We start from the raw sequence: 19175 nt of genomic DNA on the forward strand, positions 1-19175 counted from the left end.
AAATGAGAGACTGAGTGGCCTGAAATACACGCAGGAGCTTTTAGGGAGATGGAGAAGTCTCAGGAGCTCTCACATCCTTAACATGAGGGGGGGGGGGGACAAACATTTCTGATTCAGCTCCAAAGTGGCTCAGATAAAATAAGCATTAAGGACCTGGTCCAGCAACTGAAACTTCCCTCCTCCATTCATTCAATAAATAGTAAGCACCTGTAGGCCAGGTAGTGTTCTAGGTGTAGGAGATTTAAAACAGACATAGTCCCTGCCCTCAGGAATTTACATTGTTGAGGGAGACAACTATTCAAATAACCACAGAAAACAAATGTAAGTTTGCAGCCATGATAAGTGCTAGGAAGAGTAGTACCTGGTGCTGAGAGCATAAAATAAGAATGTGACCTGGTCAGGGAGCAGGAGGACATCCAGAAGGAAATGAGGCTGTGCTGAAGGGTGAATACAAATTAACCAGCTAAAGGACAGAGTTAAGAGCATTCCAGATAGAAGGCAAAGCGTGTGCAAAGGCCCTGTGGTGAGGCCTCTGAGGAGCAACAGAACAACAGGGAGTTTTTTCTTTGCTGCCATTCTGATGAGTAAATTGGAGTGTGGGCATCAAGAGGGGATACAGTAGTACCTCGATTTTCGAATGTCTCTGTTGACGAACATTTCAGTTTACAAATGCCATAAACCTGGAAGTAAATGCTTCGGTTTTTGAACATGTCTCGAAGTCAAACATGTCACGCGGTTTCCACTGAATGCAAAATCTTGAGGCCTAGCTGTCAGCTGTTTTCGAACATTTCAGAACTCAAACGGTCCTCCGGAACGGATTACGTTCGAAAACCGAGGTACCACTGTATTTCTCTCAGTCTAACGCTGGTTCCAACCCTCCTCTGCTTTTCTGCCCTACTACCCTCCCCCCCATCACCGTGGCTACTGAAACACCAGGCTCAAAACAGGGCTAGTGAGGAGTTCTTCAGTAAGTCTGGTTCACATTCAAGCTAGCGCTGGGTCACGTTGCCTAGACAAATGGGAAAAAGACTCACGTTCTGAAGCCCCTGACTACCAGGTGCTCCTCCCCACCACTGTCCCTTCTCCGGTCATCCTTTTGGCTTCTGATCCCAACAGCTGTTGTCTTAAGCTCTGAAGCCAGCAAGTCAGTTCTCCCTTCTCAGGCTGTAACCCAGGCCCCACCCTGCAGCTGTTCCCAGCCTCAGCACAGAGGAGAGAGAGTCCATTGGGTTTCCCCTGGTCCCCACTCTGTTCTCTTTGATGGTACCTTTCCCCTCCCACCACCCTCCCCTCCTCTGAGAAACACTACCTTTTCTCTCCCTTAGTTTGGGCAGCCATTCAACAAACAAACAGATAGCGAGTTATTTTTTATGCTTATAAAATAATGCATGCTCATGAGAGAAACATGAGAAATAGAGAACAAAATTTAAAAGAAAAGGCACCCAGAATTTCACAAACCAAGGAAACCACCACTAACCTTTTTTTAATATGGAAAACTTCAAATCTATACAAAAATAGAGAGAGTGGTATAATGATCCCATCTGTGATCCCACTATTTGGCTTCAACTAACTCTCTACCTCGTTTTACTTCTATTTCCACCCCATACCCCCTTGAATTATTTTGAAGCCATCATATAATTTCATCTGAGTCTTCACTATCTTTAACAGACAATTATTTTTTTAAACACATAAGCGCTAAAAATATTAATAAACTAATAATACATTCATAATAAATATTAACAAACGAATATAATCAAATGTCCAGTCAGTATTCACATTTTCCCAATTATATATCTCGCTGTTAAATTATTTGCACATTTACCCAAATTAAGGCCCACATTTTATATTTGGCTGAGTGTCTCAACTCTCTTAATATTTTCATATGTATCTTTCTAAACCTTTTTCTTTATGGAGTCAAGCAATATGCATAGGCTTCTTTTAAAAAAAAATCTTATTCACGTAAATAAATTGCTTATGAATTTGTTCACAGACTATTGAGTACGTTCATTCCCAGTAAACTGTTATATTTCTCCCGTTTTTTTTCTCTTTGTAGTAATTGAGGTCATACTGTCCACTGGTATTGTAGCTTATTTTTTTATCTTTGCAATACATTACAGAAATTTTCCCATGTTAGTAAAAAATTCTTCAAAAATCATTTGAGTATTGCATACTAGCCCAACATATGGACACACATGTATATTTTTAAGTGCTGATAGGGTTTTACTACATTAAAGATATATATGTGCAGTGACATTTGTCACAATTAAATCCAGGCTGTTGTCAGGAGTGTCTTTCCCAGATTTCTCATTTTAAGCCTGATAACAGGAAGCATTTTACCAAAGCCCGACCCCCACCCTCCACCCACACCCCCAATACACCAGAATACAAATTCCTTAAGGCAAGGACTGTATCTGTCATCTCTTAAATCCTAGGGCCTGGCACAGGCACTGACACATAGTGGGTGTTTGGAAAATGGTCAATTAGATGAAGTCTCTCTCCTCCACATATATTTTTCATTGTTTCCCAAATCCTGGAAGAATCCCCTATACCTGCTACTGGCTCTCCAGGGCCTCTCTGTTGAAGCTCAGTACGTCGTTGTGTATAAGAACATAGGCTTTGGAGTCACATTAAATCTGTTTCTCGTTGCAGCTCTGCCAGTTATCAGCTGTGTGACTTTGGGGTAGTTTCTCAACCTCTCTGAGCCCTGATTTCATCTGCTGGAAAATAGGGATAATCATAACACCTGTAGGTGGTTCTGAGGCTAAAATAGAATATATATATATATTTCAGCAGTCAGCCCAGTGCCCAGAAATAGGAAGCTTTCTGGAAATGGTTCAAAAAGTCTCTCCCACTCCACTCATCTCCTGCCCAGCTTCACAGAGCTGACATCCTGTCCGTGTGCTTGGTCTCCAGCCTTCAACCATTTCCCTAGAATCCTCCTTACAGGCCTGCCCTTCTGCTCACCTTTACTCCCTTAACACCACTACCCACCTCCACAGGGTGTAGTCCTAACCTGGGGTATCTGATCCTGTTGTCTACCCCACAGCCCCAAAGCCCTTCTCCCAGCTGCCTCCCACCATCTGCTCTCCCCAGCCTATCCCCATTAGGCTCTTCACCTAGGACAGAGCCCTCCTGCCTCAGCCCTGCACCCTCAGACAGGCCCCAAGAGAGCTCAGTCAGGCTGCAGGTCAGGACTTCTGGATTTTCATGGCGACAGAGACGTCTGAGACCTCACCTCTGGGCTCTTGCTTATCCTCTCACAGGAGCAAGAGTGATATTTAAATACTTAAATCTGATCACAACGACCCCCTTTTAAACACCTCAGTGGCTTTCCAGAGCTCTTAGGATGAAACCCAAATCTTCAGTGTCTGCTCTGCAGCCCCAGCCCCTGACACCACCTCCCCTGTGTAGCAGCCACACTGGCTTTCCCTTAGTCCTTTGGACTCACCAAGCTTCTTTCAGCCTCAGGGCAGGTTTCTCCCCCGCCTGGAAAGCTCTCTTCCACACCACACCTTTTCCTAGATAACTTAATTTTGCCCCTCATTTTTAAATTTTGAAATGTGTCAATCCTCTTGAAAAGTTGAAAGAATAGTATGATGAACGTCTGAATACTCTTTTTACCTAGATTCATCAATTGTTAATATTTTGCACACTTGTTCTCTCTCTCTCTCTCTCTCTCTCTCTCTCTCTCTCTCTCTCTTTCTCTCTCTCTCCTTCACAGGCGTTTTCCATTCATTCAGGCAACAAATATCTATTGAGGAACTTCAGTGTGCCCAACGTGGCCCTTAAGAGTCACCTAATAGACTGTGTGTGTCAGGGTGCTTTTCCTTTCCCTCAAAAACGGAAACAATGTGATCCTTAAAAATTCCAAAAAAGCATGGAAATAGTCACTATGGGAAAAACCCAAGTTAGCTTGGAATCGCTTAGGGTTCTTTCACAGGTTAGCATTTTTCACAATTATGAATCACTTCATGTTTTTCTCACCGCTTAGAGCATCTAAAGATCTTAATTAGGTGCCGCAGAAGGAAGCAGACAGTCCTGCCGTGCGGAGCTCGGTCTGCTGGTGCAGCAGACAGTAGAACAGTAAAGTGGGACCACAGCTGCTGCAGGGAGGCACCTGACCCAGCCTGGGTGGGCTCCGGCTAGGGTACCCTCTGACAAATTATGTTCAGGTTACCAAGGCAGAGGTTGGCTGGGAACTGGCACTCTAGAGGACAGGCTGTGCTGTAAGAGAGAGCTTGAGGAATTAGGGAACTGTCTCAGAAAAGGTTTGATAGTAGAACGTTTGGGCGGAGGGGACGGGCTGGGGGTGTTCTTATAACACAGGAGGGACAGGTTCTTATGTGGATTTTATCCTGAGGGCTTAGCAAGCCTCCCTGCTCCAGGGTCTCCTGGGGCCTGCTGCCCCCACTTCTCTTAGTTCTCAACCCTTTCTCTGGTCTGACACATTCCCTCCCATTCCTCACCTTCACTGCCCTGGGGCGAGGCCCTGACCTCCCTCTCTGTGATGGTAAGTACTCTCTCTCTGGAGGGGATGTCACCGATTCTCCTGCTCTACCCTAAAGGCCATGGTGGCTGTGACAAGTGTCTGAGACCCTAGAGAGCTGGTTTGGGGGACTGACCAATGGGGGTCTGGCTTCGGAGATTGTATAAACTACCTCCCACATCACTGAAAGGGAGCAGGTCTTGGGCATGGGGTGGGGTTGGGGTACTGGATCTGGGAGCTCTGGGATAGGACCGGAGGGGCAGGAGTTGGGCTGGCCTGGGAGCCTGTGCTCACGTCCCACTCTCTCTCTAGCTCCCAAAATGGCGATGAAACCGGCACCTGGCCCAATAACCAGTTTGACACAGAGATGCTGCAAGCCATGATCTTGGCCTCCGCCAGCGGTAAGCTGCACCAGTGTGTGTGCTGGGATGGGAGACCGGAGGTTCTGGGGACATCCCATTGCCACCGTACCCTGAGGCTGGCTGTCAACCTGCATGATTTCTCCGGATCTTTCAGATGGACTCATAATTGTAGAACATAAAGCCAGGGATTCGGGGGCCTGGGACACCCACAGGGTCCTGAACAAGGAAAGCCCCATTGAGGAGATGTGGGAGTCATGGTTAAGTCTCGCTCTGGAGGGGACAACATCAGCCCAATCCCAGCTCTGCCACTTTAGATCATTTTGATAGATCAATTTGCTTAATCTCTCTAAACCTCAGTTTTCTCAGCCGAGAAAATGGGGGCAGCGACCTCATAGGGCTGTGGTGAGGATTAAATGAGATGATACCACAAAGCACGAAGTGCTGGGTCTGGCACATACAAGCCCTCACTCCATACTCCATGAACATGGGCAGGGACCCTTCCCTCAGAGAGAACACACTCTGGATAGATGAAATGCCTTCTCTTTTTTTGCTGCCCGCACCTTCAGAGCAGGATTGTTGTATCCCCACAGGTCTAACAAAGAACTTCACATGGGCTAGAGATTCAGTTGGTGGTTGTTATCCCTAAAGAGTCACAAGGGTCCTGAGCAGGGAAAGCAGAATAGTGTCATTACTACTTAGGAGTACAGGCTTTGGAGGCAGACCAACGTGGATTCAAATCCAGGCACCCCTGTTTGTGAGTCCGACAAGTTACTAGGCCCCTCTGGGCCTCAGTTTCATTGACTAGGGAATGGGTACAATAATAACAGCTCTCACTGTGTGTTGTGAGAGCCTAATATCACAGGAGAGGGCCACAATATGTAGCGGCTAAAATTGACTATTATCTTTCCTTTGTTTTAATTGGGGAATATTGGGGAACAGTGTGTTTTTCCAGGGCCCATCAGCTCCAAGTCGTTGTCCTTCAGTCTAGTTGTGGAGGACGCAGCTCAGCTCCAAGTCCAGTCGCCGTTTTCAATCTTTAGTTGCAGGGGGCACAGCCCACCATCCCATGTGGGAATTGAACCGGCAACCTTGTGGTTGAGAGCTCGTGCTCTAACCAACTGAGCCATCCAGCCACCCCTCTGGAAGCTCAGCTGCAGCTCATTGTCTTCAATCTAGTTGTGGAGGGCGCAGCTCACTGGCCCGTGTGGGAATCCAAGCGGCAACCCTGTTGTTCAGAGCTCGTGCTCTAACCAACTGAGCAACCTGGCCACCCACTGATTATTACCTTTATTGACCCATAGGGGTGAGCAGAAGGCACAATTAGAATAATGCCCATTAATAAGGACTGGCTTCTGGAGCAGCAAATCCTGGGCTTGTATGGAGGCTGATGGAGGATTAAGGCACCAGTCTTACATAGTGAACAGCGAGCCCTGCCCTCCAGCACGTCTGGGCTGGTGGGCTGGTGGGCAAAGAACTAGGTAAAACCAGAAGAATAATTACCATAACCATGCCCGTATATCACCCCGGGCACATGCTAGACAAACTTTATGGGCCTCATGTCAGTGAACCCTCTCAGCAGCTCTGCAAGGCAGGTCCGATTACTTACATTGACAGAGGAGAGAACTAAGAAGTCCCTTCTCCAAGGCTGCAGATCGGTAATCTACCCCGCCCGACTCACATGTTCATGCCCTTTCTGCTATAGTGACCATGTCTGCCTTGAGATCCAGCCTCAGTTTCCCTTTCAGCTGCATAGGTCTAGAGGCTGAGTTCTTATTGCCCTGCACCATTGTCCCAGATTAGGGATGCCAGATAAAATAAAAGGTGCTCAGTTAAATTTTAACTTCAGATAAATAGTAAATTATATTTTAGCATAAGTGGGTCCCAAATGTTAGTATTGGCACATACTACACTAAAAAATTGTTCATCGTTTACCTGAAATTCATATTTAACTGGGTGCCCTTGTATTTTTATCTGCTAAATTTGGCAGGCCTCCTCCAGACGTCTGTGAGGCTGAGTGGGGCCAGGCCTGTCTGTGGCTGGTGAAGGGGAAGAGAAAGGGGGAAGTGGCAGAGGCGGCTGGTCTTCGCGGACAGAGCCAGGCCCAGGTCTTGGGGGGCTGTAATTCCAGAGAGGCCAGATGCTGAGCCTGAAAGAAGGAAGGCAACTGGGTCTGGGGAGATGCCAAGTTGGGTTCTTGTGGGAAGTAAACAGACAGTCAGGTATATTTAGTGCTTGTGGCCTTGAGCCTCAAGGCCAGGAAGCAGGCTTTTTAGCCTAAATTCAGATTTTAAAAACAGAAATGGAATATTTATGGCCCAAAACCCTCTCAGAAGGTCTCCTGGGTCACTGCAGGCTGGCTCCCCTCTCAGGGCTCCCCGCCTCTGGCCCACACAGGACCTGACCTGAGTGTAAGCCTGGGCCTTGGGGAAGGGACCCTGAGGTTGGAGGTGGCAGGGGCAGGCCCTACTCTCACTTTCACACCCACTTCCCTGCCCTGGAGCCAGAGAGGTTCCTGGAGGCCAGCCAGCCAGGCCTGTAGGGCTGCTGAGGGGGGTTAAGTAGAAGAGAAAGTACACTTGGGAGGCTTTTTAAATAAACATTTCAGGGAGGAGGTGTGCTCTCAAGGAGCCTGCGGTTTGCAGTTCAGCTGGCTGAGATCTAGCTTGACCAGACGACCCTGGGCTACTGTAGAGTTGCTGCCCTCAACCCTGGGATAGGGAGGGCAGGCGGCGAGGGGAGACTGTGGTGCCTGGAATTGCTTTCCCTGAGGAGCGGCTGGCGTAGGAGAGGAGGCCGGCACCACTCCCGGGCCAGAGGATGCCTGGGTTTTCTTGCTGCCATTCAAAGTCTGTTTCTTGGACCAAGCAAAAACCCTGGTCCCTGCCCAATGTGGGTCTCGCGGGGGTAGAAGAAAGGGCCATTGGAGAATTGATTCTACAGAACGTCAGACCTCGCAACCCAACTTTTCCCCCTCAGATTTACAGATAGAGAAACTGAGGCCTGAACCATGCCTGGCTTCCTGTTACCCAGTCAAGTGCTTCCTGTCTTTCTGCCTCGTTTCTCCCCATTTCCTCTTCCTCCACTCTCTCCTCCCTCCCCCCAGCCTCTGATCTCTCCCCGCTAGCCCCTAAATCACTCTGGAGTCCTGACTCTTGAAACCGGATCTGGCCTCCCCCGCCCCCGGCCCCTCCATTCCTAGGCTGGAAGCGGGAACTGGGGGCGGGTAAGGGCCCCCCCCCCCCAGCAGTCCAGGACCCGGCTCCCTCCTGGAGTCAATTAGGGGAAACAGAAATGTCAGAGGAATGAAAGGGCTAGGGGAGGGGCCCAGCCTGGGGAAGGAGAGAAGGAACTGGGTAGCTGCTCCCTCCCACTCAACCCCTTTTCCCTAGGCCCTGAAGGCCCTCCAATCCAGGGGTTTGGGACTTGAAATGGAGGCTGCAGAAACTGGAGTGCTGGAGTGAGAAGGAGGGAAGACCCAGGCTTGTCTCTCCTTTCCTTCTCTTATGCCCCTCCTTTTCCCCTCCTGTGCTGTTCTTTGAAAATATTTCCTGTCTCTCTATTTCTTAATCCCTGGTTGGTTTCCCAGGATTACTCAGCCTCTCCGGCTTTAGTCACCCTCTCTACCCACTCCTAGGGTCTGGGGTGGGGGTGGGGAGTAGAGGGAGGCCGGGAGGAAAGCTCTTCTGCCAGCTAGGCTGGGGCTGGGCCGGGCATTCCTGGGGCTTTAACCTTCCCACCGCCAGATGAACTCAGGCCAAAACTCCTGGTTCCTCCCCCACTCCACTCCACCCCACCCCGTCCCCCAGTAATGACACACTGGATGATGATGATGATAATAGCAGCAGCTCATATTTAGTGAGCACTTACCAAGTACCTGGGCACTAGATGAAGCACTGTCTCATTTAAGCCTCACAAAAGCGCACTGAGTTAGGAGCTACTTCTGTACTTCTCTCCTTTTAATGTGCATACACATCACCTGGAGAGCTTGTGAAAATGCAGATTCGGAGGGTGTGTATTTCTAACAAGCTCCCGGGTAATGCTGAGCCAGGGCAAGAATTTGTAGCTCTTTGGACCCCAGTGGGAAGTTGGGCAGGACACTGTCTTAGCTGTCACCTGGCTGTCACTGCAAGCCCAATCTACACTGTACCTGTTGTGCAGGGTGTCATGCGGGGTCTCAGCTCCCGCTCCCCTCATAAGAACGCAGGACATGGCGAGGCCAAAAAGGAACACCCACGGAGCCATAGATAGGGGAGTCATACCACTATTTTCTCGCTGGCTGGCGGCTGGGTTGGAGACACAGGAAGCATGAGCCACACGATCCGCAACCTGCCGTCCACTTCTCTCTGCCAACCAACCTCACTTGCTAACTGCAATCCGCGCTTGCTAGCCCAGCCACCATCTTCTTGCTAGCCCCCATTTGCTGCTAGCGTAGCCATGGCAGTTATATGAGTGGCCAATGGCTCACTGGTTACAGCTGACGGGCCAACTAGCCACAGCTGATGGCCAGCCAATCACATTTGATGGCCATTTACTACCAGAGTGAGCACCTTTCCATGTGAGGCCGAGAGCCTGGAAACTGCACTCCTGGCTCTGTCCCCACAGTACCTAAGATATCTGGTCCTGGGACCATCACTTCTCAGCCTCTTAGAAGACAGCTCCCAGCTATGTTCTCTCCCCCTCCTTTCCCCTCCTCAGAGGGGTGCTGAGGGCCACACTGCTGCTGCTGCTGGTACTCCTAGCAGCACCAACCGGTGCTGGCTGGTATGGCCTGGGCTAGCCTTTTACTTCCTCTGAGCCTTGCTTCCCTCATCTGTAAAGTGCGGATAATACCACACTCCTCAGTGGGTTGTTGCGTTCAGGTTAGAAGCCATCATGCACTGCACCATCGAGTAAAGCGCTTGGCACGGTGTGGCTTCAATGGCTGTTCTAAAATAAAGGCCTGGAAGATCGCCCCCTCCTGACTAATAACAGAACTACTAAATACCTACTCTGTGCCAGGCACTGGTTGGAGAAGGAAAGGATGATGCACAAACCATGGTGGCAGGTCCCCAGGAGCCTACAGTCAAGTATGGAAAACAGAGAGGTTCCCAGGGCAAGGATTTGAGAGCAAGTGTCTCAACCCTGAAAGAAATAACAGCTAGCATGTTTTAAGCCCTTACTTTAAGAGAATAGGTAACAGAACTCTGAATCAAACTGAGGCTGTCATTCCAGAGCCCCTGACCTATCCATTGTATGTTCAGCATGGTCAGGACCAGGTGCTCTGCAGGCATTCATTAACCGCGTGTGCTGTAAGAATGACTGCTGCCGACCGAGTTTAGCCCCTGACCTCTCTGTGTCTCTGCAGAAGCCGCTGATGGGAGCTCCACCCTGGGAGGGGGTGCTGGCACCATGGGCTTGAGTGCCCGCTACGGGCCTCAGTTCACCCTGCAGCATGTGCCCGACTACCGCCAGAACGTCTACATCCCTGGCAGCAATGCTACACTGACCAACGCAGCGGGCAAGCGGGATGGCAAGGCCCCGGCAGGTGGCAACGGCAACAAGAAGAAGTCGGGCAAGAAGGAGAAGAAGTAATGTGGAGGCCGGGCATGGAGCCACAGGGCTGCTTCCCCCCAGCCAGCCCAGCCTCTCCCTATCTGGACCTGGACCTCAAATTTCCAGGGCTCACCCCCAGGATCCTGGTCAGGGCCCAGGCCATGCTCCCCTTGGGAAACAGAAACAAGTGCCCAGTCAACACCCCCCTCCCTGCCCCCAGGGGATTGAATATGCAAAGGGAGTTCTGCTGGGAACCCCCATCCAATCATTTGCTGTGCCCATGGGGGTAGTGGGGTTAGTGTAGACATCATTTATCACACCCCATTTAGTGATAGCTAAACTCCTCCATCATCCAAATTCGGTCAGATCCAACTGCCTCCCCCCTCCCCACCCCATCCCACTCTGCTCCTTCAATAGCTCCTCTTTCTTGTGTAAGGTAGTTGGGGTGTGAGGTACCTGGTGACCTAAAAAGGCTCATAGTTCTGGAGAGTTGGAAGGGTATCAGGACCTCTTGGTCTCTCCTTCAGTTCTCACACTTCCCCCAAAGCATGGTTTGGTGCCAGTCCCTTCACCTCCTTCCAGAGCCTGAGACCAAGCTCAAGTTTTGGGAGATATGGTCACCATTCCCGTGGTACTGATGCTTGCTGGATTTAGGGAGGGCATTTTGCTACCATGCCCCTTCCCAATGCCCTAGGGACCAGTTTTTTTGTTTTGTTTTTCATTGTTTGATGTTACCACTGCATGCTGTGACTTCCCCCTCCCCAAACAAGAGACTCCATTGCATGTTCCAAGACAGTATGGGGTAGTGAGATAAAGAAGGAAAGGGTGTGTATGTGGAGGGGGACGGACAAAGCTTGACCCATCAGTTAACAGGGTCTTACGGGAGGCTCTGTATGACTACAGGGTACTGACCAGATCCCCGAATTCCAGCCATAAACCAATCACCGGACTGGACCCTCCTTCACCACATATAGGGCTCCGCCCAGGCAGCCAGCTCTGGGCTGAGCTGCCAGCACCAATGGATTTAAACTGGCATTACAGTCCAAGGACGCTCTGAGTAGGCTTAGGTCCCCTGGAGAGGTCAGAGGGGCCTCTGTGGGTGCTGGGTACTCCAGAGGTGCCACTGGTGGAAGGATCAGTGTGCGCCCCCGCCCCCCAGCAGGAAGGGAGGGCCGACTAGGCCATTCTTAGCCCTGGGTTGGGGAAGCAAGGGGCTAGAGCAGGAACCAAGAGGACAGAAATTCTCAGCTCAAGATCAGGCTTCTCCAGAGAGCCCCCTACATTCCCCAAGCCTCTGTCCCTTACCTTTCCAGGTGCCATTTCTACTCTGTGGCCACTGCCCAGGCCCTCAGTCCGCCCCCTAGTGGCCAGAGCCTGGTTAACGTCCCCAGTGCCTCCTTGTGTATAAACCTCCCCTCTGCCCACCCGACTTCTACCCCCCGGAGTCCCGTTCCTTAAGCGGGGCTACGTGAGAACCCCACCCCCGTCCTTACAGTAGTGTAGAGCCCCCTCCCTTTTTCGGCTGGTGTAGAATAGCCAATAGTGTAGTGCGGTGTGCTTTTCCGTGATGGCGAGTGGGCAGCGGGCGGCGGGCTCCGCGCAGCCGTCTGTCTTTGAATCTGCCTGCGGCGGCCGGTGCTGTGTTTTGTGCTGTGTCCACGCGCTGCGGCGACCCCCTCCCCGGTACTGACTCCTATAAGCGCTTCTCTTTGCATAGTCACGTAGCTTCCCACCCCCTTCCTGTGTCTCACGCAAGTTTTATACTCTAATATTTATATGGCTTTTTTTCTTTGAAAAAATAATAAAAATGTTTCTTCTGAAAGATTGAACGTTTCTGTGTTAGAGATGGCGGCTCCTGGCAAGTGTGGGTGAAGTGATGAGCTGAGAGGTGCATGCTGGAAGAGCGGGATGGGGAGGCGAGTGTGGTGTGTCTTGGTTGGGGGTCATTGCTATGAGTCACCTGGGGCTGTGTATGCTTTCCACACCATGTGCATATGTAATAGTGTGCGACTGACTGTAAGTGTGCTGGTGGAACTGTATACGGTGTGTGTAATCGCCTTTCCAGTGCGTTGTGGGGGATGGGATTTCTGAGCGCGCGTGTCAGCGCACAATTGAGCGCTGGCGGCTGTCTCCGCTGCGGTTCTAAGCGCCAGTCTCCAGGCAGAAGAGGAGACCCCGGCGCGGGGGCGGACGCGGGTCGGCGCGGGCAAACAGCGCTGCAGAGGGGGCGGAGGATGTCTCCTGAATGCCCACCCCTCCCCGCTGAAATTACCACTCCCGAGCGCCCGTGCAGGCTTCGCGGGGCGAGGGGGCTCTCCTTTGCCCGCTCTTCTCTACCCCCGCTGCCTAGGGGTTCGGGGAACACGGCGGGAGTGGGGGGAAACGCCGAAGGCGATTCTCCGAACGCCGGGGCCGTAGCTTAGGACGCAATTTCCCCATGTGGAATTCACCTTCCCGCTTGCCTCTCCGCAGCAAAACCAAGGAAATTGGAGGGCTCATCGTTTTCTCGTCCAGGGGTGGATGAGGGTGGTAAAGCGGAATGAAAGGGCAAACAAATTAGATTGCCCGCAGACTCAGATCGCCCTCCCTCCTTTCTCTCCCTCTGCGTGCTTTTCCATTCACTCGTCGGCTCTCCCATCTCCCCGCCTCCTCTGCCTGCCTCTTCGAAGCACAGTGGGATTCCGAAGTTGCGGCAGCCAGAGAAGATGCAAGAAAGAGAGGGGGAGGGAAGACCCGGAGGGGCGGAAGGACAGAAAGGCAGACCCACTGGGGTTATCAGGGAGGGGTCAGCGAGGGTTTGCCCAACCACAGGGCTGGAGGAGGCTGTCTCTGGGCTTCCTCTGCGCCGGAGCCTGAAAGCCGGGTCACGCGTTCAGCTCGCTCCTTAAGTCTGTTGTTATGGAAACCAAGCCTTCCAACTAAGCATCTGGGGGCGACTTTCCTGCGTGGGAGGGAGGGTGGTCTGTGCGGTTTCTGAGATGGAAGCGGGGGGTTGTTTCTGAGAGCCAGGCTGCAGAGGGCGGGGAGCCCAGCACCCAGGTTCTATTCCAGGCACTGGCAGAGCCTGAGCAGCTGTGGTTGGGCCTCTAATTGGTATGTGTGCCTATAAAGCGCTGGGCCAGAAATGCGTGGCCTGAGGGGCGAGAGGAAGCAGGCAGCCCACTCCCACATCCCCAGCCATACTGGTGAGGCCGCTGCCCAGGCTCCAGGGCTATTTAAAAGGCTTTTATTTCCAGCTCCAGAGCCTGCCCAAATGGGTTTGTGGTCCTCTCCAGGCCTCTCCCTGCCTATTCTGGGCCTGCTCGTTGCTTATAGGTTTCTTTGTGGAGGTCGTAACATGCTCAAACAAGTCTGATTCTGAGCAGCAAGTCATCTGGAGCAGGACTTCTGGCTTCTGACCTCTGCCGGGCAGACCCAGGTTTCCACCTAAGTTTATGCCCCTCTAGTCTGGAACGTGGTCCGTGGCCACTAAAAGGGGTGAGAGTAGGGGAATGAGAGTCAGATGTTTTCCTCAGCGAGAGACACAGGTGTGGCGGGCGGGAGGTTCAGTTGATTAGAGCGCTGGCTCTGGGCAACTGGGGCTGCCGGTTCGATTCCCACATGCGCCAGCCAGCGGCACCCTCCACAACTAAAATGAAGTCACTGAGCTCCCAGGTGGCCAGGTGGCTCAATAGGTTGGAGTGCCTGCTCTCAACCACACGGTTGCCTGTTTGATTCCCGCAAGAGATGGTGGGCTGCGCCCTCTTGCCCCACCAAAAAAATAAAATAAAAAAGGTTAACAACAAAGAGGCATAGGTACTGCCAGGAAACTGTGCCATCTGGGAGTGTGGGGAGGTGGAGAGCTAGAACTGAGTTAGGAAAAGGGTTCCAAGCCAAGAGGCACATGGTGGGGCAGAAGCCACCCCGTGGTAATCATTTCTAGGTCTGTGCCCAGTGTCTGGCACATGATGGGCACCTTCCATTTTTTTGGACAGTGATTTGTCAGGTCAACCAGGGATTCTGCCGCAGGCAGGACATGACGGAGGGGCCCGGATGCGGAGAAAAGAAAATAGCTCAGAAATTCACACAGGAGGCTGTAAGGCACTGTTTCAATGCTTTATTAACAGTTGGAAACAAACCCAACAAACGGGAGGTGATGACATCCCAGAAGCCCAAGAGGCGAGAGAGAGGTTTGCATTCTGTCCCTTTTATTTATTTATTTTTTATTAAATGCATCTTAGCAAAAGTAGATTAAAAAAGAAAGGGTCAAAGCCCCAGATGTCAGCAGGGAGAGAGAGGGGACCGAGGGCATAGCAGGCCCTCACACCAGTCTTCCCAGGAATAGCTCAAAGGAACTGCTCTTGTCCCTTCACACACAGGCTCTAGTAACCAGAACCCTTCTTCCTGGCCTCCAGGCCGCCCTGCAGGTGCCCTTAGGTCGCCCCTAAGTTTCTCCTTGCTTTAACAACCACAGTTCTGGGCCATGCCCTAACAGTGCCATTCTCCCCCACTACCTGGGGGTGGGAAGATGAAAGGAGCACGAGGAGGGCAAAGGGTCACCTTGAGCCAGAGCCTGAGCTTCCTGTGGCGTGGGCCACGAACAGCTTGGCCTGCCCACTGTTCAGAAGAGAGCAGGGGTACAACATGTGGGGGCAATCCCTGTGCCCACTTCCCCAGTGTCCAGTTAGCATCTGTACATTTGGCTTGATAAATATATTAACTTTATAAAACACTCTGTGGTCTCAGAGCTCCCACTACTCTTAGGCCTGGTTCAGCTCAAGCAGAGAAGAGCTTCCTCCTGCCCCAGAACTGGACGCTGGAGAATCTGCATTGGCCTCAAGGGCCCAGAAGGCCGGAGGGCTGAGGTGGAGGTCCAGGATGGAGGCCTGTGGGGAGAAATCCCACGGACCCTGAACCTGCCATCAAAGACTCATATATATGGAAGGGAAAGGGGGAAGGAAGAGTTTTCTTTAAAAAAAAAAAAAAATCTCATACAAAAATAGATCCATTTGCAAAACAATTTCTCAGCCAGGAGGCTCCACCTCCCATTTCCTTGGAGACAGAGGGTGAGGTGTTGGGACGGTCACAGGACAGCCCATACTCCAGATGAGATGCACCAGAGCTCTGGGGAGGGCACGAGGAGGGGCCGTGGCTCCGGAGCCTGGGGCTGGTGCAGAGGACCAGAGAGGCAAGGGCATAAAGCATGGCAGCAGGCTGGGGCAGGGCCCGCAATGTCTCTGTGCCCTGCCTGCCCACAGGCTCTGGCCTAGGCCACAGTGGAACAGATAAAGGTGGTCCGGGTCCTTTTGGTTTTGGGAGGAGGCCTATCTTGGGAAGGGGGAGTAAGGGTGGGATTTACTCCCCACTTCCTTAGCAGCAGCTCCCAATGCCACACGGCTAGTAATAAATAACAACAGCCAGGAGAAGAAAGAGCAGAGCAGAGGTGACAGCAATGAAAGGAGTGATACAGCTCAAAGGTTCATAAGCCCCATGCTGTTCTCAGGGCCAGAGAAACCACAAAAGAAAAGCACAAACCCAGCAAGATTGACCTATGAGAAGCCCACTGGAAGTCAGGGGCTGAGAAAGCAGGCGGGGCCTTGTCCGAAACAGGCCTCAGGGTAACAGAGAGGAGACACTTGGGATTAAGGCAACAAACACAGGGCCTGCTTTGGTGATGCAACAGCCAGGGCTGGCTGGGCTGGGCTCAGGCCTCCCCACACTGCCCTTTCCTTCTGGCCTCCAGGCAGCTGAAGCTGTGAGTGATGGACAGAGAGCAGCAGGCCAGAGAGAAAGACGGGATGAGGGTGGTGGGAGTGGCTACCCCACAGGAACACCTCCACGACCGTTTAGGCACATGCTGCAGGGCAGGACAGTCTGGGGCCCCACTGAGGGGCCCAGCTTAGCTTGCGCGGCCAACCAACTCCTTGTTCTCCTCAAGGATTGTGGGGACTCCCTCACTGATCTTGGGCACCTTGGCAACAACAGCGGTCATGGCATCGTCCTTGGTCAGCTCCGAGGCCAGCAGAGACGTGACTGCACACCCGGCCTTCCTGTTGGCTGCAAGAGAAGACATAAGAGATCTCGTCTGTGGGAGGACGGGTGCTAATGCCTTTCAAACTCTAGGGCAGACATTCAGCCAGAAGCCACGCAAGTGTGGCTGCTCTGTCTGGTTCACAGAGGCCCTTATTTTGAAGGAGGGGCAGAGATCCGAGAAGATGTGGAAGACACCCTTGGGGGGTGCGGGGGTGCAGAGAGTATGGTGCAGGCAGGAGAGTGAGCTGTGCTCTTGCTTTCCTGTGTGAAAATCGTCCAAAGGTTTGACTACAGCTAGATAGAACAGGGTTCAAGTCTTCTAAGTTAGCTATGTAACAAGGAGAGATGAGGTACTCAAAGTCGGTTTTCTCATTCTAATGTTTTTGGAATTAAACAGTTCAATCTTGGTAAACAGTATTATTTTTGTTTTCTTGGTAGTTTCCAGAAAGCTCCTTGGCCAAAACCATTTTCCGTCAGGCCTGGGAGGTGGTCCCAAGCAGAGGAAGGCCTTCAACAGGCCACCTGCGGAGGAGCTGCAGCCACACGCTGAGATCACAGGCCTGTCACACTCTCACGTGTTCCACCAGCCCTCCCCCCTCTCCCCAGATGCCCACATGCCCAGCTCTCTCCCACCTCCTCAAGGGCAGCAGCGGTGATACAATGCCAAGGCCCTGTATGTGGCTGGGGGGAGGGGTAATGAAAGCAGGTGGGGGAAGGCGGAGCTGGGGTCAGGGGTGGCCAGGAGGGGCCCCTACGAGGAAACCTCAGCCCAATAGGCTAAGAGATTGTGAAACGCCAGCTGTCATCCTGAACAGGAAGAGAAGAGCCAATCAATCCATGAGTTTCTTTCTAACTGCTGGGAGCCACCCCTGAGACTCTCATATTCACTAATGGAATCCAGATTTACGGCCCCAGTACCCTCAACAAGAAGGCAGCTCCTTGGGACCGTGCCCATCTCATGCTGTCTGCTTCTTCCCATGCCCTGGAAGCAGCATGGAGAGACCACATGGACACAGATTTGGCTGCCTGGGGTGAAGGATGGCAGACACAAAAGGCCACATATGCTATAACTCCATTTCTATGAAATGTCTAAAATGGGCAAATCCATAGAAGCAGAAAGTAGATTAGCGGTTGCCAGGGGCTGGGGGCGGGGGCGTGGGGAGAGGCTGCTAATGGGTATGGGGTTTCCTTTGGGGATGATGAAAATGTTCTGGAATTAGACAGTGGTGATGGGCGCACAACCTTGTGAATATACTAAAAATCACTGAATGGTGTACTTTAAAAGGGTGAATTTTAGGCATGTGATTTATATCTTAATTTAAAAAAAACCCAGCTTGCTGGGTCATGGGAAAGCTGAGTGGAGAAAGCCGTGCCTAAGCCTTAAAGGAGTGGGGACCTAGCTCTTCTCCACAGGGACTGCACCGGCGCCGCCGTGGGCCGTGAGCAGGGAGGACGAGTGAACAGAGCCCCACAGCCCCTCTGCCTTCTCTAGACCCGCCAGAAGCTTTGGGGAGGGCAGAAGCCAAACAGGGTCAGAGGGCTGTTAGCTTCTCCGCAGAAACATGACCCAGGGCCACCGTGTTCACACAGCCAAGGCGACCTGTAGGTCAGCAGGGGCACACAGATGCTCACAGGTTACCAACTGACTCACAGGTCTCCTCCTCCTTCTCCACCCAGGGGCCCCAGGGATTGTTTCTTCTTCTAGACTCAGAAGATACCAGTTGTACCTAATCAAGCAGTGTTTCTAGATTACTCTAGATTCAGAAAGCTTCTGATGCATTACCGATTTCATACGAATCAGGAGTCTATGGTAGGTGGGGAGAAGACCAAACTTCCCATTTAAGCCAAGAGAGGAAGTATATGTACTAGGGCTGGGCACAGCGTGGCCAAAGGGCAGCATCAGAAACGAGAAACTTGTCAGGAGCTGGGAACAGAATCAAGGAACCGGTCTTCCACTCTGTCTTCATGGCCACAATGATGCTGAATAGCTGGAACAATCCAGAAAAACTGACCTCTCCCCCTCCTTTCTCTGGCTTCAGTACTTGTTAACACTGTTGCAAAGTGGCCATAAGAAGCAGATACATATTTTGACTATAGGGGATCACGGAGGATTATTAAGTCCTAAGGGAACAGTCCCACAAACTGTGGGGAAAAGGGAACAATTTTGAGACATTGGTCAAAGCTGTCTGAGGCCAGACTCCTAGAAGTCAGAGTTGGGCAAAATCAACCATATAACACCAGGATAGACGAATTAGCAAAGGTTAATGGTTTGGAAAAAGACGTTTATAAAACCCAGGCTAGGAACTACTACTACTAACGAGGAAGTGCTCTTGTTAATAAGCTTCCTTAGGGAAGAGGAAACTAGGACAGATGGGGCAATCATTACCATCCTAAAGAACTCATTATTGTCTAAAACTCTGCTAATTATAATTCCTGTCCTATTTTCACAGAAGTGGAGGGAGAATAACTGGTGGTATAGGAAATACTCTTAACCTTCTATAGACAGATGGTCATCAGAAAGCTCTCTGAAGCAATTTCTCCAAGTCCATAGCTCTCCTTGCTGGAAGGTCTGAAAGAATATTTCTGGCCTACACAGAAGAGTCACTGTCATTTCCTGTCCCATCAGGTACCCTTATTGGAAATATTAATAGCACTGGACTTGGCTTCACAAACGTGTGCTACAGTTCTGGCTCTACTATTAGCCAGCTCTGTGGACCTGGACAAGGCCTTACCTGGGTCTTATTACCTATGAGGTGGTTAGATGCTAATCAGTAGAAGGTTTT

The 19175-nt window shown here is 51.4% G+C and overlaps 2 protein-coding genes across 2 annotated transcripts in view; one reads left to right on the forward strand and one right to left on the reverse strand.

The window, feature by feature from the left end:
- Positions 1 to 12205, forward strand: part of LOC308491588 (protocadherin gamma-A11-like) — a 73083-nt gene extending 60878 nt beyond the window's left edge. The window contains exons 4-5 of the mRNA XM_081035424.1: positions 4799 to 4887; positions 10193 to 12205. Coding sequence (XP_080891550.1) covers positions 4799 to 4887; positions 10193 to 10419 — 316 coding nt within the window. The 3' untranslated portion in view covers positions 10420 to 12205. The remainder of the gene's footprint in view (positions 1 to 4798; positions 4888 to 10192) is intronic.
- A 2250-nt stretch (positions 12206 to 14455) lies between these two features.
- Positions 14456 to 19175, reverse strand: part of DIAPH1 (diaphanous related formin 1) — an 87069-nt gene continuing 82349 nt past the window's right edge. The window contains exon 27 of the mRNA XM_081035032.1: positions 14456 to 16416. Coding sequence (XP_080891158.1) covers positions 16259 to 16416 — 158 coding nt within the window. The 3' untranslated portion in view covers positions 14456 to 16258. The remainder of the gene's footprint in view (positions 16417 to 19175) is intronic.

Source organism: Rhinolophus hipposideros (assembly GCF_964194185.1).
Source record: "Rhinolophus hipposideros genome assembly, chromosome: 23".
In the NCBI taxonomy this organism is placed as follows: domain Eukaryota; kingdom Metazoa; phylum Chordata; class Mammalia; order Chiroptera; family Rhinolophidae; genus Rhinolophus; species Rhinolophus hipposideros.